General features: G+C 39.8%; 4 protein-coding genes across 7 annotated transcripts in view; 2 read left to right on the top strand and 2 right to left on the bottom strand.

Moving 5' to 3' along the window:
* The window catches only part of LOC101898294 (organic solute transporter alpha-like protein), a 39,961-nt gene extending 32,632 nt beyond the window's left edge, over nucleotides 1-7,329 (top strand). Inside the window, exons 1-6 of one of the 4 annotated variants that reach the window (XM_005177171.4) lie at nucleotides 2,275-2,447; nucleotides 5,713-5,862; nucleotides 6,000-6,481; nucleotides 6,591-6,716; nucleotides 6,775-6,901; nucleotides 7,010-7,329. In XM_005177171.4, the coding sequence (XP_005177228.2) occupies nucleotides 5,724-5,862; nucleotides 6,000-6,481; nucleotides 6,591-6,716; nucleotides 6,775-6,901; nucleotides 7,010-7,092 (957 nt within the window). In that variant the 5' untranslated portion in view covers nucleotides 2,275-2,447; nucleotides 5,713-5,723 and the 3' untranslated portion in view covers nucleotides 7,093-7,329. Of the gene's footprint in view, nucleotides 1-2,274; nucleotides 2,448-3,224; nucleotides 3,367-5,108; nucleotides 5,259-5,712; nucleotides 5,863-5,999; nucleotides 6,482-6,590; nucleotides 6,717-6,774; nucleotides 6,902-7,009 lie in introns of those variants that run through there. The other 3 variants (XM_059124148.1, XM_059124149.1, XM_059124150.1) reach the window with 3 other exon arrangements.
* Nucleotides 7,330-10,770: 3,441 nt separating this feature from the next.
* On the top strand, nucleotides 10,771-13,918 carry LOC131803115 (pre-mRNA-processing factor 6). Its single transcript, XM_059124145.1, has 5 exons — nucleotides 10,771-10,933; nucleotides 10,995-11,312; nucleotides 11,373-12,573; nucleotides 12,643-13,596; nucleotides 13,656-13,918. The coding sequence occupies exons 1-5, from the start codon at nucleotides 10,836-10,838 to the stop codon at nucleotides 13,878-13,880; spliced, it is 2,796 nt and encodes a 931-aa protein (XP_058980128.1). The 5' UTR covers nucleotides 10,771-10,835; the 3' UTR covers nucleotides 13,881-13,918.
* Nucleotides 13,919-14,118: 200 nt separating this feature from the next.
* LOC101898760 (SET domain-containing protein SmydA-8) lies at nucleotides 14,119-16,425 on the bottom strand. The gene is made up of 5 exons (XM_005177174.4): nucleotides 15,893-16,425; nucleotides 14,960-15,817; nucleotides 14,621-14,882; nucleotides 14,376-14,560; nucleotides 14,119-14,316 (listed from the first exon to the last, which is right to left on the bottom strand). The coding sequence occupies exons 1-5, from the start codon at nucleotides 16,034-16,036 to the stop codon at nucleotides 14,188-14,190; spliced, it is 1,578 nt and encodes a 525-aa protein (XP_005177231.2). The 5' UTR covers nucleotides 16,037-16,425; the 3' UTR covers nucleotides 14,119-14,187.
* A 400-nt stretch (nucleotides 16,426-16,825) lies between these two features.
* On the bottom strand, nucleotides 16,826-23,741 carry LOC131803114 (protein naked cuticle). The gene is made up of 5 exons (XM_059124144.1): nucleotides 23,302-23,741; nucleotides 20,628-21,079; nucleotides 19,752-20,504; nucleotides 19,327-19,628; nucleotides 16,826-19,133 (listed from the first exon to the last, which is right to left on the bottom strand). The coding sequence occupies exons 1-5, from the start codon at nucleotides 23,363-23,365 to the stop codon at nucleotides 17,663-17,665; spliced, it is 3,042 nt and encodes a 1,013-aa protein (XP_058980127.1). The 5' UTR covers nucleotides 23,366-23,741; the 3' UTR covers nucleotides 16,826-17,662.
* Nucleotides 23,742-24,293: the final 552 nt, after the last annotated feature.

The raw sequence follows: 24,293 nt of genomic DNA, 5'->3' as shown, positions 1-24,293 counted from the left end.
ATTAAACCTAATAATTTATCTTAAAAATTCACGAGAAACTCGAACCCTACACCTCGATTCGCCATCACCAACTAAACAATAGTCTGGTAGAGCAGTGGAAAAATGTAGCAGAAACGAGCTAAAAATAAGACAGAAGTATTTTATTACTCACTAAACAGAGTACAAATAGTAACTTACATTATAACACCCTACAAATAAAATTAAGAAGATAATATTGTGGCTCCCCAGCCCAACAAAAAGAAAAACCCATAATAAACCGACGCAACCTCTACAAAAACATAGCCTATATATTTAGGCGAAGGTACTCAATTACTTTAAACCTAAACGGACAATTGGTATAGGCAAAAGTACGTAAGGCCAAAGGAAGATGATTCCGCAATCTCACCGCCCTAACCACAAAGGATCTCTCACCAATGAGGGAAGAAAACCTTGGACACAACAATTGAGGATTTCGAGATGATCTACAAAACACAAAGTTTCACGAAGAGGTGAGTCAAAATTGCACATAACACTGTAATGAAATTGAAGAAAACGAAGATCAACGTAGCTGCTAAATGGCAATCCCAGGAGATCATTAACAAAACAAGAAAAGTGACATGTCAGAAAAGACATTTCATTTCATCAACAAATTCCACTAACGAACTGGGCTTATAATTTGTTCTTTAGTTTTTTTGGAAATACAGGGCAAGTTACAGCCAAATTGGTTGAAGAACTTAAAACCAGACTGAACTGCATTTGGGGACTAACTAAAACATGGACACACATTGATTTCGGTTTGAAAAACTATTTTTTAATGAGGCTCGTTTTTGACCTCCTCCAATGAGATGTCCCATAAGGCGGACAAATTTCAAATGAAGATTTTAGCAAGAGAAAATATGGATCATATTTAAGACATAATGTTTACAACAAAAACACATTACCTTAGAATTGTGTAAACGTTGAGCATTTTAATACAGCGGAGTGGTATCTGTGGACAAATGCTAGATGCTTTGCTGGCCATCGATGGTTCTTAAAACTAACGATTTCAATCATTTTCGATTTCAATTTACGACTCTTTTTTCCTGAAATGGCCAGTTTGGGACACTTAAAAGTACACACGGTATCTTTATATACACATGTTCACATGTGTGTCTGGACGAATAAACTACGCAATATGTAGATATGTGCATGCATGTACATACTAGGAGATATACATCAACCGTCGGACACAGCTGTATTTGCCACGCTAACCTAAGTAACAATGTAAACACTCAACAAAGATTTCTGTTTTCTTTTCGGATTTATGCATTTCCATTGAATGTGGGTTCCCGTGCGACAAAAATTCGAACAAAAGGAAAAGGAAGACGGTGCCTTGTCCCTGATTCGTTCCATGAAACACGTATGAAAGCTTCCAACCGCAATCGTTTTGAAAGCTGTCGTCAAGAGCAACAAAAGACAATGCGATTGTTGTGCTAGCACAGAAATCGAACTGGGGTGTCGTTTCCAGCCAATGGCCGATGAAAGTGTGCTGGCGACCATCAAAACTTTTCGAGATGTGTATGCTTTTCAAAGTAGAATGGTTAACACCAGGCCAGATAAAGAAAATAATTTCCTTGGAACCTTTTGACCCAAATATTTAATGTCATGCTACACACATGCATATATGTGCTGATTTGCAAGAACCTCTGAAGAATGGCGTCGACGTCTCTGGTACTAATGGAGTTCAACATGGTATAAGTTACCCAGAGGATAATGTATAAATCCAAATAATTGGCTAGAAAAAGAGATGGGAAAAGAACACAGTGAGCGCATAAAGAGCACGTTCTTTGGATTTCATGCATACTCGGCAGTAATTTTGTCGGCAATTTACATACGATTACTGAAGAACCTACAACTCAATAATTTGCCCAATATTTTCTTCTTTGCACACCTGCATGGTGGTCGGCTGCAAGGCTGCAAATTGGTGTTGCCCAAAATCTTTGGTGTATAAGTAGTGGTAGGAGAGTCTTTCCTTTTCACTAAACGAGGAGGATTATAACTGCTTCAAATTGTTGTATTGAATTCAGTAGTTTATTAGTAGCGAATTGAAGATTGTTTTGAGATTCGATTCTAAAATGAACTGAAATGTGAACATAGGCAAGTTCCAACCCTGACGGAAAACGGCAAGAGAGCGAGAGCGTCTAAATGTTCAAGAATACGATCAACCAGTCAATGCTCCAACCGACAATCATGTTCATACCATGATCGCACTCTCTCAACAACACAGCCGGCCGTCATCTGCTGTCTTCAGTACCACAACACATCAGTTGCATTTGGTTTCTCGTTGGAAGTGGTCGCCGTACGCCGATTTCTTTTTGTACCCCGAGAGTCTTGCGAAACGTGGGCGCGTTAATAAATTCAAAACAAACAACATCAAAAAACAAACACCAGAAAATCTCAGGAGAGCATGAGCTCCCCAAATTGGACGGGTAAATACAAAAACCTCAGAAATCTGCAATTACGTTGAAAGCAGCTAGTCAACGCCAGTATAACAAACGCGTTTTTGTCTTCTCCGATTTTCAAGAAAACACTGGTGACCCAAATGAAAACTGGTTTATGTTTACAACAGAGCATAGAGCGTTGTCGGTAGCGTTGGCTTGAGCAAAGTTATGTAATGCTAGGCAGACAAATCCAAGTTTCCATTTTTCCAAAGCCTCGATATGTACATCGTGTTAGCCCAAATGTGAAAACGATGTTGTCAAACGCAACACTGGCATACTGAAGCTGAACGAACAACACCCGTTGCCGTGTCCCAAGCCACAGCTTCTTGTTCAGCTTTTCCATTGTCATAGCAACGATGACAAATGTCTTCAATGTAGCAATTGCGAACCTGACGTTTGCATTCTCTCGATTTTGCCAAAAATATTTCACATTGACGAAAATAAAGCACTTGCACACCAATGGACTCACACACAAACACACACACACACACCGACACATAGATTGAGATTTACAAATAGCCATTGGCCATGCACCCCCTGAGACGTGCCAACAAGTTTGGTCTCTGTCTGTCGCATACGTCATAATGTTGTACGTAATATGTGAACTATTTGAACATATGTATGTATGTCTGTGCTAACAAAACGAATAACCACACGCGTATGTCTGTCGGAATGCTAATACTAGAGCCGGTAGCATACAAACAAATATAGGTACCTATGTACGTTCAAACGTGCATGCGGAAATAACGCCTAGTTGTCATCTGAAAATCGTCAGCCAACATTTGAGTGTGCCTTTAAGATGTTGTGCCAGTGAAGTACCTAGGATGTGAATGACGAAGTACCGAGCAACCATTATAGGCATGTGAAAATAGATACGACCCTTCAATTGGACGTCCAAACAATCAAGGTATCAATTTGTCGAGGCAAACATCTATTAACACTCGTACGGGATGGATATAAAAAACTATTCTGAACGGTGGTCTGGGCGAGTTGCGTGAGTCTCAGAACGTGCTGCACGCTTAAAGTTAAAGACACGCCTTGAAATAATGACAATAAAAAAGCATGGATACACCTATATGGGGTACACGGATTAACTTCTATGGTTAAGTGAGGCTAGAGGCAAGTTACAACCATCTCAGTTCCTGACGTGAATTGGGTGTTTAATACGCGTTAACACGCCTGTTGTACTTTAAATAATTCCACAAACAATCTTAAATAGATGACCAACCAAAATATGGCTAAGATATGTCGACATGCGCTTCTCTTGGGCTTCTTGACTCGCTTCTGAAATGCCCTTTTGATTCCCAGAAATTTGTAAAAGCTCGAATCTGACTGATATGGGGCAGTATAATGAGAATTTACAGAATTCGTTAACATACTTATTTCAGCATTTTTCTAACCTAGGGCTCCTGCTGTACGATGTACCGTACAAAAATACTGACCTTCCCCATCATGGTAAAATTTTGCGTACGGTCATATTACCCCCAAATAAAAACGAAAGAGAATTCAAGACAAAGCGCCGAGAATAGTTTATTGCCTTCCCCGGGATCAACTCAACCCTTGTCTTGCATAAAAATCTCTCCAACGGTACATTATATTTACATGGCTTACCAGATAGGTTGAACTGCAAGGCATGTTTCAATTTGTGAGATTCCAATGCATCATCTTGTGGATGTCTTTCGTTCGAGTGGCTGTTGATTGCTAACCACTCCGGCCACATAATTACCCATCGAAGTGTGTGTGTGCGTGTGTGATCCTTGGGCTTTTATTGTTCGGTGTCCATTTTGTCCAATTAAAAGGGTTTTTTCGCTTCCCTGGTATCACTGGCCAATTGCGATTAAAATGTAAACCGATCTGCACGCGACAAAAAAACAATGTTTCCTAACAAGGCCCGCCCCATGCCCATTAGAGTTCTTTTTGTTAAATATCTGATAATCAATGAAATCAAACGGCAGTTCTTGTCACAAACAATTTGTTGTTTTTGGCTTTCCAATTTCTTTCTGTTGGTGGGTGGTGGTTGTAGACACTTTGGAGTTAAATAGCACCAAAATATATCCAACAGCTTGTTAGCCAAAGTGGTCCTTCAGTTTATGGTCTACATGCGTTACAAATTAATTCCCTTGCAAGGTTAAACCAGGCTTATTACTGTGCTCTATTTTATCTTCGTAATTGAGTGTTGTTTGGCATTCACAGACATACATTTGGCTTGTCGCGCCGACGAATACACGTACGTACTGGGAGGCAATCGTGAACAGACGTGTTAAAATACGCAACTCATATCGAAAGAGTTCCCCAATTTAATGAGCCGTGCTGAGTTAAGTTATCTCATCTGCTGTCAAACCACAACAGCAATGCCAAACCAAGCCAAGGTCGCATCTTCGTCTACGGGAATTTGTTGTTGATGCGCAGTAATTAAACTGCAACCTCCAGAGCGGCGTTTTATGGACCATCGCTTCAACATTGCCATACACAAACCGGTTTCAACAGATTTTGTTGTTGCTTTCAGATGAACCGCTTGTCCATATTTTTATTTCTTTTGACGGCCGGAATGAAATTTCGATGGCACTGGCAAGAAGACTGCAAACCGATTGTAAAATAATCGAAGAAGGATATTCACAGCAACTCTTAAACGTCCACAGCATAACGGTCTAACCACTTTCTGCGGAATCTTTGCCCTCGAACTGAATTCAAAAGTATTTTTACTTTGTGTTAGTTACGCCTGGTTACTTTTCACCTAAGATTAACTCAGTAATTTCATATGCGAGAGTAAGTGGCAGGAGGGCGGATTCAAATATTGCGGTATGACATATTAGGGGTTAAATCGTGGACTCGGTTCGCTTCACACGTGATTTATTAATTTTCACCAAATCGTGTGGGACACCAGAAGCACTGGACCGATCGATATTGACCATCTTCGCGATCAATTCAAGTTTGGCAACAATTCAATAATGTGGCACTCTTGGTGCAAATCTGATACACCTTCGGAGTTATGTCAAAAAAAAAAATGGGGTCTTTCTTATTTCTGTGAGGCCCGTTTTAACCGTACCCTCTGTAGCCACTTGGTAAAAGTTGGTGGCTAAGAAGACATGCATAATGCCTGAAAGGGTTGTTTCGATGTGTGAATTGTGGTGGGAGATATCCACAATTTTCTGACAATGTGAATGCTTTCTTGTTCCCTTGAAAGTTTCGGCTTTTATGTTCCCATTTCATGGTGCGATTCTAATGGAATGTTCATTGTATTGTACCTTTTCAGATTATTCGTAGATGAAAGTTGAACTATCGACAGAGGGGTTGGAGGAAATTAACGTAATCATGCATGTGACACACGCAGAAAGTAATGCTTCCACGGAAGAAGGTCAACACAACATTTTCATACACCCGACTTTAAGTGCCTACTATCAGAGTAAGTATCCGGAATGTGCTGGCACTACATCAAGGTACAGAGGTCACATCAAGGAACTTTGCTCCCCAATCGATTTTGTGCCTGAACATCGACTTCGTTTCCTTCTTCGATCTGATTATAAATTTATTCTATTGCAGATCTCACGCCATTCATAGCCCTTTCGATGTTCGTCGGTTCTCTGCTGGTGCTACTCAACATAGCTATATTCTCCCATACGGTGTCGAAGATTCGCAACAGCTGTGACCCCTGCACTCGCGTCCCGTCTATAATCATGTGTTCGCTGTATCCCATAATCTGTGGCGCAGCTTTCACCACCATCATGCTGCCAAAGGGTTGGCTAGTATGCCACACCGTAATGCATATCTGCTTTACCATTGGTGCAGTGGTGTTTCGACAATTGTGCTTCCGCTATGTGGGTTCTGAACTGACCTATGCGAAAGAGAACGACGGAGCAGCGGTCGCGATAAGTACTCCCCCCTGCTGCTGTTGCTGCCTGTGTCTGCCAGCGCTGATGCCATCGAAGACTAAGCTCGCCCTGCTGCGATACATGGTGTGGCAGATGCCCATTGTTCAAGGCTGCATCATGTTGGTGCTAAACCTCATCTACTACCGGGAAAAGGTACAGATACCTATTCTGAGTTGAATCACAGGCAATCCTTTTACCTGTACCAAAGCTCTTTGTGCAATTTCGCCCTCCACTCTTACACATGTACTTGTGATCTTTGCAGGATCTGTACCATAGTGTCAACATGTACTTCATACCCTTCCTGGTCAGCTCCATCCTTATTGGTATATGGGCGCTGAACATCGTTGTACGCATGGTAAACTCCATTCATTCCGAATATGGATTAATGGTAGGTAGTCGTCCCATTCTCCATTGCGGCTAAACCCTTTGGCTTTTGTTCATTGCAGAAGAAGATGTTTTGCCTCCAACTAATCCTTCTGTTATGCAAATTGCAATACATGCTGCTGGACACTCAATTGAATCACATCGAGCTGGGCGGCTATTATCCCATCAACCACACAATATACAAGCAAAGTAAGTCCATTGGGAGCGGCTTCCCCGCCCCAACATTTCTTCTGGCCGTTCGATGATTATTAATGTATTCCTTCTAACTCCTCCCTGACATGTCCCTCCCACCTACAGCAATAATCAATCTCTTAATATTGGTGGAAATGGTGCTGGTGTCGCTCCTGGTGCAGAACGCCTACAAATCACCGCCAGTCTAACTGCCCAAATTGAATGCCGATTAATGGACAGGCAACAAGGAATTCCGATTGTGATATACATATGAATGTATATGTACTTATTACTTATGTAGCAGAGCAAGCACTCACACACACACACACATTACATGCACATGTGATCATTACTGTATATTTATCAAATTATCTATTGCATTAAGAGAAAAACATCGAGCACATTCATTCGTACCCTTAAAATTTAAATTAAATACAAATCGTAAAGCCTTATTTGTATCCAATGGAAATAAGGGAGGTCGGCCATAGGCTAGGTTACGATGTCTGCCATAGGGATATCGGGGCAACATGGTGCCCTTTTGGAATTCGGCTGACAAAACTCAATTCCATGTCTCGTGTTTATGATGACGTATGTATAATGAATGTGTTTAGCAGACATGTTTCTAAATTAAGTTTCAGGTGGGGCGGGTTGTTTTTAAGTTTTTTTTTTTTTTTTGCTTTCTGCTGGAAGAAATTGACATTGAAACATTGAGGAAGACCGCCCAGCTATTTCAGCCCCATACGGTTGAACACTACATATTTTACAAATAAATTATGTTTCAGAATCGGCAACTTAGTATAGTTTCTATATAAGACAAAACCTACCAATGGATGTCGCGAAACAAATTCTACTCAATCATTCGAAAAAACCTCTGGGCAAGTATTGAAATGTCAAATACAAGCTTGTGTTTCCGGTATAAATACAAAACAAACAAATCGCGAACCTAATGAAATATTTCAACAATGACTTGCTTAGAACCCGTAAATTTGATATTTTAGAACTCACGCTCCAGTAAAAAATTGAATTTTAAACCTTTTTCATAAATTGGCCTCATTCATTAATTTCCTGCTGTCGTCGGGTTTCATTTTACGGATATTTTATCCACTGGTTTTTGGTGGCGCACCCACCAATTCATCAAAAGCATGTTTACATGCGCGAAATTGTATCCACTCGATTTGCGAAATCGTAAAATGTACTTTGTACATAACTACGTGTCCATACTAGAAAATATATTTTTCTTGCGCCATACCGTGGGACTGCCTGTGTTAAAAGGGGCTGCTTTGTATAATCAATATATTTGTACCCGCGCAGAGAGTCAAACTGTCGGAAGGTTGGATTCGTTGAATGATTGAATTTGTTTAGTTGTCAGGAAACTAAAATTTCACACATACTTTGGTAAATTCACCCCAGTGCAGGTGAAAACAGGATAAAATTCCTACTCCGTTTTGCAGAACGATGAACTATTTGATTAGTATTTTGTGCCTTCTGACGTGGCAGCCGATCCAATAAACTTCCTTCGCATAATCATATATTAACAAACGTATATGTGCGTGTTTCTTGCTCACAGTTTATAATAAGTTCGTACGCATGGGTGGCATCATTTATATGTTTTTCAACAATAAATCAATTATTCTCCTGTCCTACAAAGCCTATATTTACAAAAGTAAGGACCTTAGAGTAAATACATGATTACTATCATTGTCTTGGATAGAGGTATGGAGATAATATCTGAGATATTACGCGGTGGCAATCAATCAGATCAGAAAATTGGCCCATGACAAAGTTTTACTTTTCAGATATACCAAAAGAATATCATTCTCTTAATGTTTTGGATTGTAACAGGTTCTGCTACTCAAGTAAGAAGCAGTGTACATAAGTAAGTACATATGGAAATACTCCACATGGCCTAATCAAAGGGACATCAAGTATTTGCATTTATTGAGGGTAGCATTGAGGGTTACATTTTCCTTCGACATATAACTCTAAAACGTAGAAAAGTACATTCAAAGCCACACAACATATCACTGGTTAAATTTGCACCTCCATCTACGGCAACACTTTGACGTACTTTTTGCATAACACAAATCCCAAGGATAATTTTAAAAACAGAAATTTAGTAATCGTAGCGTGCCTTAATTTCTGGATAAATAAATGGGAATGTTTAACATTTCTCCCGTTAACCCACCCTGTGTTAAAGCAATGGTAATTTTCAGATGAATTGATATTTTCAGGGACACACATCTAGATTAAAATGTGTATCGTTGGTAGCTGCAGCAAGGTAGTAGAAAATTTGTAATGACCAACGAGCGGCATAGATTCTAATCGAATAAATTACACAAATTAATTTTATTGCAATCTTGTTTTATTTGTTTTCCAGTTTATAAGTTTATACCCTCCACCTTAGTATTGTCACTTTTCTCCGAAACCCTCTATCTAGCTCTACCGCGCTCGAGGACAGATTCTTGGCTGATTGAAATCATTAAAGGTTCGTTTGGCTTAATTACATTTATTATATCAAATAATTATTGATTGGTCCAGCAAGAATAAGACAATATATTTCAACTGAGACCTAATCAAATACCGAATTCGATTTAGATGCACTTTCAACAAGTTATATTTGAAAAATGAGACTGCTGGGCCAAAGGCTGGTTGGAAATTCTCTTAAAAATATTTATTCTCTCTAGTGATTTTCTAAGAAATCTCGTCGAATAGTGACCCATGTATATTGTAGGTATGTGCAGTACTAAGAGATAGTTAAGTCAAAACAGAGAAGTACTGCATATGCGCACTACATGTGCTCCTTCTCTTACGAGTGCTTAAAGCAACAGGCGTTCTTATAAAATACCGTTGCGAACATTAGTTATGTTTTAGCTGTACGAAAAGGAAAAAAGTCAACTGAGAAATTTCATTTCAGATTTTGATAGAATCATTAAACTATGAAACGAAAAATATTACCTTTATGAAAATTATCATTTGACTTTTCCTTTCGCATTTGTTTCTTTTATAAAAATGCATGGAAAATATGTTTTATTTCATGTTTTCATGATAGAAACATAACATCGCCTACCGATTATTATCGCGAAATATAGGTTCATAATCTTCCAAATTGACTTTAATTTATAAACAAAACAAAATTACTCTGAGAATCACATTTTAAACCTACAAGGGCTGGATTCTTGTTTATTTCCATGTTTGGTAATGCATTTGAAATTTGATTTTTATTTTAAAACATGCCCTATTATTTTAAATTAGATAACAGCATTACGCGAATATATTAATCACGATCGATCGGATGCATATTTTCATGTTTGGTAACATTTAGGGTTATTGGACCCGGAAATTAGTTTCATCAATCTGAGGCATAAAACCAAAACAGCTGATAAGACTTCAAAACTCTTACTGAACATGTTTAACCAGATAGAATTTGAAAACTCTCGGTAACTGGACTTTTGTGTAGTTATTGAAGCGCATCCATTAACAATAAATGAATTAGTAAACACACCTATTAATAGAAAAGCGTTGCCATTTTAAGGTGACTGCATCTAATCGTCGCCGTCATCCAAATAGGTCCTCTGCTTTACTGTTTACGTTTAGATGGGGCCGATTTTTAAAACCCTGCAAGGGATTCAGATTTTCGATCTGGTGAACTCTGTGAACTTCAGCTCATGTCTGGCTTTCGACCTGCTAAGCCCTGAAGGATCTCTAAACAGCTGTTTATGGGGCCGATTTTTAAAACCCTGCAAGGGATTCAGGTTTTCGACCTGGTGAACTCTGTGAACTCCAGCTCATGTCTGCTTTCGACCTGCTAAGCCCTGAATGCCTTCTTTTTCGATCTGTTGGTCCCAATTTGTGAAATAAGGGGGTGCGTTGTGTGTGTCGAAAAACACTAAAAAACTAAATAAACTAACTACAAACGTTTACTGAAATTTTTCTAACTCCTAAAAATCTAAAAATGTCAAATGTAACAGCAGCAGTCATAGCCAATAGAAACAAAAAGCATTTCCTGGGTGTGCCTGCTCCGTTAGGATATGTTGCTGGTGTAGGACGTGGGTAAGACTGTGCATTATATCTTTACTTTGGAATGTCATTCTATCCAGCTATTTATATTTAGTGCCACTGGCTTTACCACACGGTCAGATATTGGACCCGCAAGAGACGCAAACGATGTTTCTGACGATCGTCATGCTCCACCCGCTGCCAAAAGGAAGAAAAAAGATGAAGAAGATGAGGAGGACGAGGATTTAAATGACTCAAATTACGACGAATTTAGTGGATACAGTGGCTCATTGTTCTCTAAAGATCCGTACGACAAAGATGATGAGGAAGCCGATGCTATTTATGACTCCATTGACAAGCGTATGGACGAGAAGAGGAAGGAATACAGAGACCGAAGACTACGAGAGGATTTGGAACGATATCGTCAGGAGAGGTAAGGGTGTTACTTAGATTGCTAAGCAAGTCTATATTTCGCAAGTCTTTAATTTTGTAGGCCAAAAATACAACAACAGTTTTCTGATTTAAAGAGGTCACTGGCAACCGTAACGGCAGAGGAATGGTCCAACATACCTGAAGTCGGCGATAGTCGTAATAGAAAACAAAGGAATCCTCGAGCAGAAAAGTTCACACCTTTGCCGGACAGCGTTCTGGCAAGAAATCTAGGAGGCGAAACCTCATCTTCCATAGATCCTTCATCGGGATTGGCGTCTATGACGCCGGGTGTGGCAACCCCCGGAATGTTAACACCCACTGGAGATCTAGATTTGAGAAAAATTGGCCAAGCACGTAATACCCTGATGAATGTAAAGCTATCACAGGTGTCTGACTCTGTAACAGGTCAGACTGTTGTCGACCCCAAAGGATATCTTACGGACTTACAAAGTATGATTCCCACATATGGAGGGGACATAAACGATATTAAAAAGGCTCGGTTACTTTTAAAAAGTGTCAGAGAGACAAATCCCAATCACCCTCCAGCATGGATTGCCTCCGCCCGCTTGGAGGAAGTTACCGGTAAAGTTCAAATGGCCCGTAATCTAATTATGAGGGGTTGTGAGATAAACCCCCATTCTGAAGATCTTTGGTTGGAAGCCGCTAGACTACAGCCAATTGATACGGCCAAGGCAGTTATTGCCCAAGCTGCGCGACACATCCCCACATCTGTTAGAATTTGGATAAAGGCCGCTGATCTGGAAACCGAAATAAAGGCTAAACGGCGTGTTTACCGTAAAGCACTTGAACATATTCCTAACTCAGTTCGCCTCTGGAAGGCGGCTGTCGAGTTGGAGAATCCTGATGACGCACGAATCTTACTATCAAGAGCTGTTGAATGCTGTAACACGAGTGTTGAACTTTGGTTGGCTCTAGCCCGTTTGGAGACGTACGAGAATGCTCGCAAAGTTCTAAACAAAGCACGCGAAAATATTCCCACAGATCGGCAAATTTGGACAACGGCTGCAAAGCTCGAGGAAGCTAATGGCAACATCCATATGGTTGAGAAAATAATAGATCGATCGCTTACATCTCTTTCAGCAAATGGTGTAGAAATAAATCGCGAGCACTGGTTCCAAGAGGCAATTGAAGCGGAAAAATCGGGTGCAGTTCACTGCTGCCAGGCAATTATTAAGTCTGTCATTGGCATAGGCGTAGAGGAGGAAGACCGCAAACAAACATGGATGGATGATGCCGATTTTGTAAGTAGCAGTCAAATTCCGCATTTCTGGCCCATTCGTGGTTATTAAAATCGTATTCCACTTTTTCAGTGTGCTAAGGAAAACGCATTTGAGTGTGCCAGAGCTGTATATGCACATGCTTTGCAGACTTTCCCATCCAAAAAAAGTATTTGGCTGCGCGCTGCTTATTTTGAAAAAAATCATGGTACCCGTGAGTCGTTGGAAGCGCTTTTGCAGAGAGCCGTTGCCCATTGTCCGAAATCGGAAGTACTGTGGTTAATGGGCGCCAAATCTAAATGGTTAGCTGGCGATGTCCCTGCCGCTAGAGCTATTCTTTCATTAGCTTTTCAGGCCAACCCAAATTCTGAAGATATTTGGTTAGCTGCTGTGAAATTAGAATCAGAAAATTCGGAATATGAAAGAGCTCGTCGTCTTTTGGCTAAAGCACGAGGATCCGCCCCAACACCTAGAGTTATGATGAAATCAGCCCGCCTTGAGTGGGCTTTAGATAGGCTGGAGGATGCTCTTCGACTGCTCGAAGAAGCTGTAGAAGTATTTCCCGACTTCCCCAAACTCTGGATGATGAAAGGACAAATAGAGGAACAGCAAGAACGTCTCGAAGATGCAGCAAATACCTACAATTTGGGTCTTAAGAAATGTCCCACATCCATTCCATTGTGGCTGTTGTCAGCGAATTTAGAAGAACGTAAAGGCGTTCTAACCAAAGCTCGTTCCATCCTCGAAAGAGCTCGCTTACGGAATCCAAAGACATCAATTTTGTGGTTGGAGGCCATACGAGTGGAACTGCGAGCCGACTTAAAAGAAATTGCCAGCACTATGATGGCAAGAGCATTACAAGAGTGTCCAAACTCGGGAGAGTTATGGGCCGAGGCCATCTTTATGGAATCTAAGCCGCAACGAAAAACTAAATCCGTAGATGCCCTCAAAAAATGCGAGCACGATCCTCATGTCCTCTTAGCCGTATCGAAACTTTTTTGGTCTGAACATAAGTTCTCAAAGTGTAGGGACTGGTTCAACCGAACAGTAAGTATAAAAACCCCTTTTTGTCAGTAATTCAGTAATTAAATCGCATTTATCCCTAGGTCAAAATTGATCCTGACTTGGGTGATGCGTGGGCATATTTCTATAAATTCGAACTACTCCATGGCACAGAAGCGCAACAGATGGAAGTACTCGAGCGCTGCATAAGCTCCGAGCCAAAGCATGGAGAGGCATGGTGTCGCGTCAGCAAGGATATCAGAAACTGGTGTTACAAAACCCCTGACATTATCAAAGCTGTAGTTCGAGAAATAAAAATCCCTGTATAAAGTTGGTTATATGTAATAAAATTGTAACCCTTCTACTATTCTTTTTGACTTCGTTAAATTGATCGGTATTATAAGGCTTACCAGACGTAAGTTTACAATTTCTTCTTCAACAGTCTTCTCCCAACAACAATACATGGGGCTTTAACAGCAGTCTTGCTCATCAGAATTTCGCCATGCTCGATTAACATTGGGCATTGCTACCAAAAGATGCCTCCATTTTGTGAAACTTCTACAGACGTCTACTATCTTTCCATTTATTAAAGCAATTACATTCATAGTTCTACATGTCAATATACTTATGTATTTGTTATTCATCCACTTCCAGTTCTTTGGCCAACTGTTGTGTTCGGTCGTTTAACACTTGCTTCATGTCCGGCTCCAACTTCATAATGTCGATGGCTTCTTTCAACAAGTTCATCGATTCTAACAGTTTTTCCTGAATAATACATAGGCTTAGCACACTACTGAAATACTCGAAAATATCATTCGTCTAACCTGCGTAGCGTCTCTGGTCAGTAAACCACATAGGAATTCACGTTTTGCCTGTATCACCATTGCCTCCTGCAGGTCCAAAAGTAAATTGCCACGGAAGATGCTCCATCCACCGTCAAAGATATCTGCTGTCTCCAACAGTTCTTGGCAAAGCTCTATTTTTCTTTTCAACGCAGCATCGTTCAGTTCTAAATAATGAAGAACATATTTGGTATTATTTTCCGCCTTTGCTGTTGTACTCTAGTTACCGTGTATTGAAAAGTTGGGTGCATTTCCGTATAACTGTGACAGAGCGTACTTAACCTGCAAAATATGAGTGTTCTTTTCGTGTAAGGTCACACGATAACGGTACAGGAACTCTTCGAAGGCCTTCACAGAGGATTTGTCTAACGATTCAATCTCCTTTTGGATAGCCGCATTTCCCAGATGTATTTGCTTGGCAGATAGCTGGTGCGGACACAACTGGCACTTCCAACAAGCATTATTGTCCATTGGGTTTGTGGAAACAACCTGTGTAAACGGAAGAACCAGTTGCAATATTAAAATTCATAGCCCCTCCTCCCAATGAACGCGAAATCTTATCGTACCTTTCCCACTTTGCAGTGACTACATGTTATTGAACCCGCAAATGTGTTTAGCTCCGTTTCGTCGCGACAACGACGACAGGTGCAATCGAAACATTTGGCCTGAGACAGATGCGTGCGGCGCATTATTGTAGACCATAGCGGCTGAGTGTATGATGTACAGATGATTTCACCTTTGGCAATTGGAGTTTTTGCGATGAAGACAATGTTCATCTTTTCATCGAATGTGTGGCGGGCGTTCGATATGCAATCGTGGGAAAACATCGCAGCCATGGGGTATATGGCCCTGACTTTCCGACTCTCTCCGGTTTGACGCACTTCGAAGGCATTTGTATCCAAAATGGCTGCAACTCGCAAAATCTCATCTTCGCTTTCGTTCAGCGCCAATATAGTTTTGACAAATGTAACCAAATTAGCCCGAAGAACATTGTACAAAGGCGTATTCTTGCGCTCATTCAAGTGATCTTCCAATTCCGAGAACTTTTCAAAATCAAGAGGCTTCCTTGTCTTTAGTAAGAGGCAACGCAATGGTAGAATGACACAGTAAGCCGATTCCTTCCGACCAGTCTGGACGCTGTAGTCAATTTTTGCGCGGAATTTCCTTGACTCCATAAGCTGACACTCGTTTACGTGGTGCTCTGATAGCTCGCAATCGGTTCCACACATGGGCCACCCACATTTGCTACATTTGTAATAATTATTTCCCACAGGCGTGGGGAGTGTACGATGACAACCCAGGCACAGTGGTGAGCATGCCACCTTAGGACCATATATAAGGGGGGACTCCCTCAATATTATTTCTCCGGGCTTGATGTCTCTCGACGCCCTTAAATGTCTGCCCAGTACATCATTCTTTACCACCTATACAGAGATGAAGTATATAAACACAAATACATGCAAACATTTTATTCTTCAGATATTATATGAATGTTTCACCTCGTAACATTTACACTCAGCCTTATGGCCTTTTTTCCAATGTATTTTCTGGTGCTCCTTGCCACAGTAGAACACCTGTTTGCAGGCCATGCACTTTAAAGAGGCCGGTACTTCGCAGACAGCACATCTGTTCGGAGTTGTCATAGTTGGTATAGTTGGTTACTCCCTTTGTTAGACCAACGTAAAAAATTGTCTATAAACGCCAATACAAACACAACGTCCAAAACGTTTGCGTAATACCGAACAGTGATCAAACTATCTAGACAAATGGTCGAAATGCAAATGAACAAAAAATCAAAACAGAGAAATGAATATTCTCTTCTATCCGAGCAACACATCGAAACAGAACGTTATATTCCTCTACACAGCGGAAGATGTGGCATCATCCCCACTGACATTAGCCACAACAAATCAAGCGATAGGACCATATTAATTAAATGTGTCGGTCAAAGCGATTTGCGAAGAGACCCTACTTTCGAAAATATGTGAACATGCCGATGTTAGCGGTCCACCAGTAATCTACGTGAACAAAGGACTGCATCCGTAAATGTGTATAGATGGATATGCAAGCACGCACCTCTATCGTACTCGCACACACACACACATACTCGCCTCACCGTCGTGCGTTCTTCGGCTTTGTGTTTTGATTTATAAATAGGACAACCATCTGACTCTTGACATATGGATGTAAATATACATACAGAGGTTTGGAATCGATGTGATAGCTAATAGACCAACAAATTTTTTGTTCGTCTAACGCCGTCCGTCCGCCCGTCTAAGAAATCTTAGAGGGGGTGGTGGTCTCTTGTCGTTCGAATGCCACACCAAATATTATTTTGACTGTTTGGTTTTGAAGATTTGACAGCCGACCCAAGTGTTCATTTGAATTACATTTTTTATAACATTCTGAACTGAGATAAAAAACTAGCTATGTAATTTTTGTATATACATTTATTAGTTCAATTATCAATGCCCTTAGTACGTACATTGTTTATGTAAAAAATATTTTATAAATCGAGGAAATCAGTCTTTCAAATTTATGATGTATGTTTGAAATATGATGGTATGCAGGTATGTTATGTTTAAAATACGGCTATCTTAAGTCTAAAACATGCAGTGTGAATGTTAACTGAAATGTTTACTTTCGAATGTACACGAATTTCGAGTGGGCAAATAGTATATGTTATAATACTTTTTGTTTCACAACACACTCTGGCGCGCAAAAAAAAAAAAAACTTAGGATAACCGCAAGAGCTGGAACGGTAATGTTTTTATATTTATTTCAGAAGAGCCATTATGAAGATCGCAGACCCATCTTCATGTACCTCAGCGTGGCCACCTGTTGCCATCGATTCAGTTCATATAGCTAAACACTGATAAAACATGCTTTTATTGTTGCGGCGGCAGAACGTACATAGCAGTAGCAACTTAAACCATAAATATATACTATAGTGTGTATTTACTAAAATATTCGCTAATTTCGATGTCGGCATCTGCGGTTGTATTTTTAAATATGTACGACGAGCATATGGAGCGAAACAGAAAATGTTGCATTGAGTTAGATATTAGTATAACGATGTTATTTTTTAGATGATATCAAAAGAGAGATTATATACTCATGTAAAAGTAACAAATAGAATTTTCAGAGAGTATTGATTAAACATTGTCTTGTCCCCCTCCTTTTCGTGGTCTACAGAAAGACAACCAGAATTGTGTTTGTTATTATTATTCAGGACTCGTTGCCAATATCACTTAATAGTAGATAGTCAGTTATTCATCTTTATCCTCGAAATGATGGTAATGGTGATGTATATGTTCGTGAACATATCTGTGAATAAGAGAGGAGGTGGCACTGGTGTTGGCAATCGTGTCATTCGCATCATTGCTTATTGAGCTATTTCGGCCACTTTCAGACACTGGAATTCCTTCCAAGTCGGCCAGGTCTTGGTCCAGTTCGTCATCTATTTCAAGGTCATCCTCAACGGGGTCAACGCCGCTTTTTGAATCGCCACTCGGAGGTATGTGTTTAATACTGCCCATACGGTGTTGATTCGCAGCTACTGCCTGATCGTCATTTCCCTCATCTAAATCGAGATCGACTAACGTTGCTTCAGCTACATGTATCGTCTCTGGCGAATTTTGCATGTCATTGGATCCGCTTTCAATATTTTCATGCGGGGAGTGACACTCGTCTTCGCTTGTTTGAGCTATCAAATTTTGAAACTCTACGGGGTCTTCGCAAAAGGGTATTACAGAAGCGTAACCCTCAGTTTTGCCTGAAGCCGTCAACGATAAATTACATGTTTTATTTGCGTGCAACAATGATCCGTTCGAACGCCTTTGGCGTTGCAACCGGTGCTTACTTCGCCTATGAAGATTCTCTTTGTTCGAAGTTGCCAAACTTGTCTGCTGCAACTTCTCTGTTAGTTTCGCGTACAGTTCATAATTTTGTATCTGATTTGACCTGAATTTTTCTTGAAGCTGATTTTGAACCTTGTCTGTACTTTGCTGTACCGGACTCACGAGTTGAGCAATATGTTTACTTCCGGACGGCAATCGCTGGTAACCATGGTATTGAGGTGAGTTATGGGATGTGGAATTGCCAGTTGTATTAACATGATGGCCATGGGGAAGAGACACATTGCGGGGACTCTTGGCAGTTTTAGCATTGTGATTAGAACCGACGGGAATGCCCGCATACTTAGATTCGGTTTTGGGACTAACTGCCAAGGCCGGTAAAATAGTGGGTGGTACTGTAGCGATTTGAGAATTATAATTAGTATGAGTATTTGATGTTTCGTTTGTTTGATTGTTTGTTTTGATATGCGGTGATGTTGAAATTGGCGATGTATGGTTTAGTGTGGCACCACCGCATATTGTGGCATGTAGGAAAGAGTCATATCCACAGAGATTCATTTTGCCATGCTGCGAGGGCATTCTTGTATTAAGTACCGACGAACCATTTTGACTACATTTTGATATTATTGAGTTCGGAGCGAATTGCTGGTGGGACATAGGCATGTTCGGTTGGTTATGGAGAATACTAGGGTTATTTACATGATCAGTCATCAAGGATGAATCATTGTTATTGGAAAAATGGATCGACCGACTGTTATGGTTTGCAATTAACATCGGGATTCTTGTTTTTGCCCGTGACTGACTTGGGATGTGTTTGTTCTTGTTTGAAGACTGGCGTTGAGGAGTCTGCTGCCTGATAGGGCTCACATTTGCTTGAGGTTTTCTGAAATGTATTCAAGTTAAATATTAGCTGGATATTCCTTAATATCTCGACTCTAAAAACGCTATTTGCAACCCAGAAATGCGTGCGATGACGCATACCGGTACTTGAAATGCTTTTGTTATGTTTAAGCAATCGATTGACTGGTACTGCATTGCAAACAGCATTTCGTACCCAAGGTATTCGTTTTGCTTACCCATTCAGTTGAAAACACAATCGATTCTTCTCCATACTTTCCCGTATAATGCTTATTAGGTCGTTACGGTTTAGCGGTGTTTTCCAACACTCTGCCGAGCTGCGTGTCTGCGAAACAGATGTATTCTCGGCCTGAAAAGCGTTACGCAGCTGAACACCATCTAGTATGTCGGTGTTGTTAAGCTGTTGATCAACCCAAGCCAACTGGTTTTGATTCTGTGACTTTTGCAAATGACGATTATTCCAGCACGTCTCATTCCCAACAGACAAGCTACGTTGACGAATTTGATTGCAGCCTTGGAGCTGTTTCGTATGAGAATAAGAAATAGAAAAGATTAATTGACAGAATGGAAAAGCGTATTTTAGGATATGAACTTTTTCTCATTTCGCAATTGTAAGTGGAACTTCCACAAAAATAAGACACACCTTTTGTTTTCTCGACTTCCTTAGCAATTTCATTCGCGTTAATGCTGCATGTTTCATAAAGGCCTCATTCGAAACTGGCTTGCTTGAATTTGGCAGAATATGGTCAGGTTTAGGCGATATTGTTGCGCTTACATTTTCTTCGACTACAGCCAGGCACTGGCGACAAGTCTCGTGGCCGCTTTTCTTCGTGAGATTATACATATTTTCGGATACGTTGACTTCACTATTTGGTTGGCCTTGCGCAACAGACTGGCAGCATTGAAGATTTTGTTTGTTTTTAGGCAGTCTGTTATTCTTTGTGGATGTTGTCAGGAGAGGAACACCAGGGTTTCTTGTACAGCTTGCATCGCGCTCCTTGTCGCTGCCGCTTTCGTCGTCCTCTTCATCGGACCTAATAAGTTTCCGAGGTCTGTACCGATGTGTCCGCCTACCCAAGACATTACCAGATACCTTATTCAACGGAACATTTTGCTGTTCTAATGCACATGATTTTGAGGGTACCACTCTCGTGGTAGCCGATGATTTAGACGCTTTATCCTCGGGAGACACTGTAAGGCGTACATTTATTGTCTTGCTACCACTGTGTGGCACCACAACCGATTTACCAATCGATTCATATATAGTATAAACGATGCCCACGATGTCATCCTTTGTAATTTTTCCATGGTGGCCATCTAAGTCATAAAACGTAAAGGAAAACTGCAATGGTTGTGACGCTTTCCCACCTTCAACTGAGACATCACACGTGAATTCCTGAAAAAAAAAAAACGTTAAATTCAACAGTTGAGTGAAGCCATCAACGCACAGACTACAAAATGCCAAACTGGCCTTCGCAGTCATGTCTTTTAAAGCAAATTATATTTTTCTGTGACTCACCTCTAATCGTATGTGGTCCTCAGGTTGTTGTTGCTGTGCATTTTGGACATAGCGGTTGGATGATTGACTCTGTTGACATTCGAGTGGTGTCTCAACGCCGACTTGAGACTCTTGTAGGTCAAATGGTATTTGACGATGCACGCCGGACTTTAGCAAGTTCTTACTACTGCCGTCCCTACAACTACTGTCATGTGATGTTGATGTTTGTTTTACGATGCGGTGGTTCTTTTGAGTATCGCTTTGATTGTTATTACTTAATGCACAAGTATTGATATATGCCACGGGCGATGTCGCTGTCGATGTCGGATTAATTCTGGAAGTTGTTCCAGATTGCAATGACAGATTATTCTCGCGATCACTTACAAGTAGCAGGTCAGGGGGTGCGCTGCAAGAGGACGAGGCTCGCACTTGATGGTAGATCAGCTCCTCTGAATCCGTTGCACATTCTTGCACTGAAATAGTAATAATAAATGTATTGTTCTAAAAAAAGCACTTTTCTGTCCGGGCTACAATTCTTATTTTTGAGATCATTCAATAATAAAAAAAATATATATAGCACGTTCTTCTCCATGTAGGTTCATTCTACACAACATGAGAGCGAATTTTAGGAACTGTACGTTTAGTTGAGGCTACCACTTCCCTTTCTGCTTTACTATTCATTAGTCATTCCAATGGGATGGGGTCTGTTTGTGGGTAATGAGAATTAACTATTTTCCTTTGAAAATAAGTTAGTTTTAGAAAGATTGCATAGAAACACGAGATTCTTTCCACATTTCGAGTATGGCATAACAACAAGCCTTAAAGGAGAAACAAACGAATAAAATCACAATCATATGACCTGCACCCTAAAAGTATACGTTCGACAACATCTCATATTCATAAGTCCATATCGAGTTAAATATCTAAATTGGCACATAAGAAAAGTTACCAAAAGAGGAGCATGCATTTTTCACTTTGTAGTTCTGAAGTGTGACTCTCCAACAAACTATTATTCAAAGTTATAATATTATAGTGTCGCAGCAATTGCTGATAATTTCAGTAAAGAACAATTTTGTCGATAGAAGCAATTTCACTTTTTAAATGAACATTTTGGGTTTAAATGGTATTGAATTTTGTCGGAAACACAATTCCTACTACTGGTAGAGGTGATTGAAATTAGGAGTATCTACAAGTATTTACTGCGCAATAATTTCGTCGTTTTTTAAGCAAAATGGTTCGATTCGATAGATTTAGATTGCTAGACAATGGAAGGACAATCTTTAATGGTCTTCTCCACAGGCCTATCCAATGCTAGTTGCCACACATCCAACTTTGTGTAAATGCGATGTCACCAAAGACTACTGTAACGGTGCCCCTTAGTCTATTAACTTCTACTTAGTAATACCAATTTTGTGTCCCTCCTTTGAATATTTTTTTCTCTCGTCTCAAAAGCAGCTTTTCGCTTCCAACAAATTTGCTAGCCAAGCGTTGTAAAAAAAATAAAGAAGAAAGCAAATATGTGTAAAAACACATTTGAAGCATGTATTATCCGCTTTAAATCAATAAACTGAATACAAATCCATACATTTTGTAATAAAATAAACTAAAATACGGAAACCGATGCGCAGGTTAAAAATCTCTGTTCGCTTATAAACTAGATACGATAAGTGATACTGCCAAGGAATCGATAATTTATATTCTCCTGACAAATTTAGTCGAATGATCCCTAATGATGTTACCAGTTCAGTACGTTAATAGATTTACGACGTTATAAAGCCCGTTTTCGGAAATGGGCCTAAGAGTGCTTACGTACAATTTGCTAGTTTAATAAATGTAATTAAGTTTAATGCTGATTCCAGTAGTCTCATGCTAAGAATATGCACAATCTTGGATTAGAATAAGTGTATTTAGGGATAGGGAATTGGTAAGTAAATATCAAAATTTACCCAAAATGTGGTTAAAAACATTATCAAAATTAGGGGAAAAAACTAGGTATTCCGAAGTATAACAACAGATAAGTGCATTTTAGAAAAACGTAATCTATTTTAAGAATTTCATTTGAACCATTTAACAACCAAAAAAATGTTAATTTTCGAGCAGAAGGAGAAAAATGTTATTCAATTTGGGTGGGTGACCTACGGATAGATGGCATATCAAATTGGCATAGAGAATAAATATGTTTTATGTATTAGGTGATGTACAAAACCCAATACATACATGTATGCTATGTAATGTAATTACATACATATCTACTATGAGGACAGAACGGCAACTCTTTGGTGTGGTGTGCCTACGTTCGTTCTGATTTTTCTTTGAACTTTCCGTCGTCATTGTATCTCTCGAAAGACTGTTTCTTTTAAATGCCACCACCACCATACCATCGTTTTTCTGTTTTGTTCTCCACTCGTGTTGTCTGTTCGTGGCGCATACACACTGAAACCTACATATCTATACAGTTAATGTTGTTGTTTTATCTTGCTGAGCGTTGACTGTGAGGGGTCGGCTATTCAAAGCGATCATAGCTTTGAATGGCCGCCGCCGAGTGTATCATGAAACATGTTTTTTATTCCCTTCTCAACGAAATTGACTACACTGATGACTCGATGTACGCCCCTTTAGATACTATAATGATTGCAAACAAGCAGTCCGTGTAGCTGTATTAAGTAGGACGAAGTAGCACTCATCTCGTACTCACCTGAGAATTGTTTATATCCGCCAAGGAACTTATGTTTCCACCACTTTACCAGGTTTCCCGCCATTGTCCTATGTCAAAAAAGTCTACAATGGCGAGTGGAAGCTCTCATTGAAACTTGTGTTTCCGTTTCACTTTTTTAGGATTTTTTTGTTAACTGCGGTTAATGCAGCCTCTTACTCTTATTTAGACTTTTCACACTACACTTGACAATAAAAACAAAGTACGTAAAAATATTTACACATACATACACACCCATTTACATATAGGCATGCAAAATATAAAAACACGCAACGCAAGTACGGATAATAAAGAAGTCTAAGATCACACTAACTATTTTTACAATTTCTTTTATTATTGTTTATTAAATTCGATTCGAGAAAAAGGAGTGTGTTTGTTTACCGAGAAAATTTTTGTATTTGGAGGTGTCTGTCCTTACGAGAAAAAGCAAGTCCGAACTACAAAGTTAGACGACCGCATCTTAGCGCCGTTTAAACTTCCCTACGTTTAGTGTGTTACGTATCGTATCGTAAGGTGCATGTAGGAATGAACTTCATTAAAAAATAATTTGTTTAGACGATGACAAATCTTTTTCTTACGCATGCGTAATTACTTTAGATATTTTTCTCTACGTGAAAGTTAATCATGTTTAACCTATATTGCAACTAAAAACGTTTTCCCTTACTCAAAAAAGTAGATGGAGTTGTAAAAACGGTGCAAGGAAAGGATGAATTTTGAGTTATTAGTTTTACGATATAATAAAGTAAAAATCAGTTATCGTAGTGAAAAGTTTATGCTATGTTCTCATAACAATACCAATCACGTTGTTCGCTTTCAGCATTAGGTGCACGAATTTATCCATTCATACGGCACGATTCGTAATTCATATTAACATAATTATTTTTTCAATTTAATTTGTTGAATTTAATGAGCATTTTTCGGAAAACAGATGAAACTCATATTAATATAAATAGACGACATGTTTTTTTTTCCTC

The sequence above is a fragment of the Musca domestica genome, unplaced genomic scaffold (assembly GCF_030504385.1).
Source record: "Musca domestica strain aabys unplaced genomic scaffold, Musca_domestica.polishedcontigs.V.1.1 27, whole genome shotgun sequence".
Lineage (NCBI taxonomy): Eukaryota > Metazoa > Arthropoda > Insecta > Diptera > Muscidae > Musca > Musca domestica.
The sequence above is the reverse complement of the archived record's forward strand: the minus strand, read 5'-3'. Positions and strand labels throughout refer to the sequence as shown.

Excerpts from the sequence above, each read along its gene's own strand:
- LOC131803114 (XM_059124144.1), bottom strand. The coding sequence starts at position 23,365 with ATGGCGGGAAACCTGGTAAAGTGGTGGAAACATAAGTTCCTTGGCGGA. Across the intron at positions 21,080-23,301 it reads CGGATATAAACAATTCTCAG|TGCAAGAATGTGCAACGGAT; the intron begins GTGAGTACGAGA and ends TTACTATTTCAG. Across the intron at positions 19,629-19,751 it reads GGAAGTCGAGAAAACAAAAG|CTCCAAGGCTGCAATCAAAT; the intron begins GTGTGTCTTATT and ends CATACGAAACAG.
- LOC101898760 (XM_005177174.4), bottom strand. The coding sequence starts at position 16,036 with ATGACAACTCCGAACAGATGTGCTGTCTGCGAAGTACCGGCCTCTTTA. Across the intron at positions 15,818-15,892 it reads CTGAGTGTAAATGTTACGAG|GTGGTAAAGAATGATGTACT; the intron begins GTGAAACATTCA and ends ATCTCTGTATAG. Across the intron at positions 14,561-14,620 it reads ACCCAACTTTTCAATACACG|AACTGAACGATGCTGCGTTG; the intron begins GTAACTAGAGTA and ends TTCATTATTTAG.
- LOC131803115 (XM_059124145.1), top strand. The coding sequence starts at position 10,836 with ATGTCAAATGTAACAGCAGCAGTCATAGCCAATAGAAACAAAAAGCAT. Across the intron at positions 11,313-11,372 it reads GAACGATATCGTCAGGAGAG|GCCAAAAATACAACAACAGT; the intron begins GTAAGGGTGTTA and ends TTAATTTTGTAG. Across the intron at positions 12,574-12,642 it reads GGATGGATGATGCCGATTTT|TGTGCTAAGGAAAACGCATT; the intron begins GTAAGTAGCAGT and ends CCACTTTTTCAG.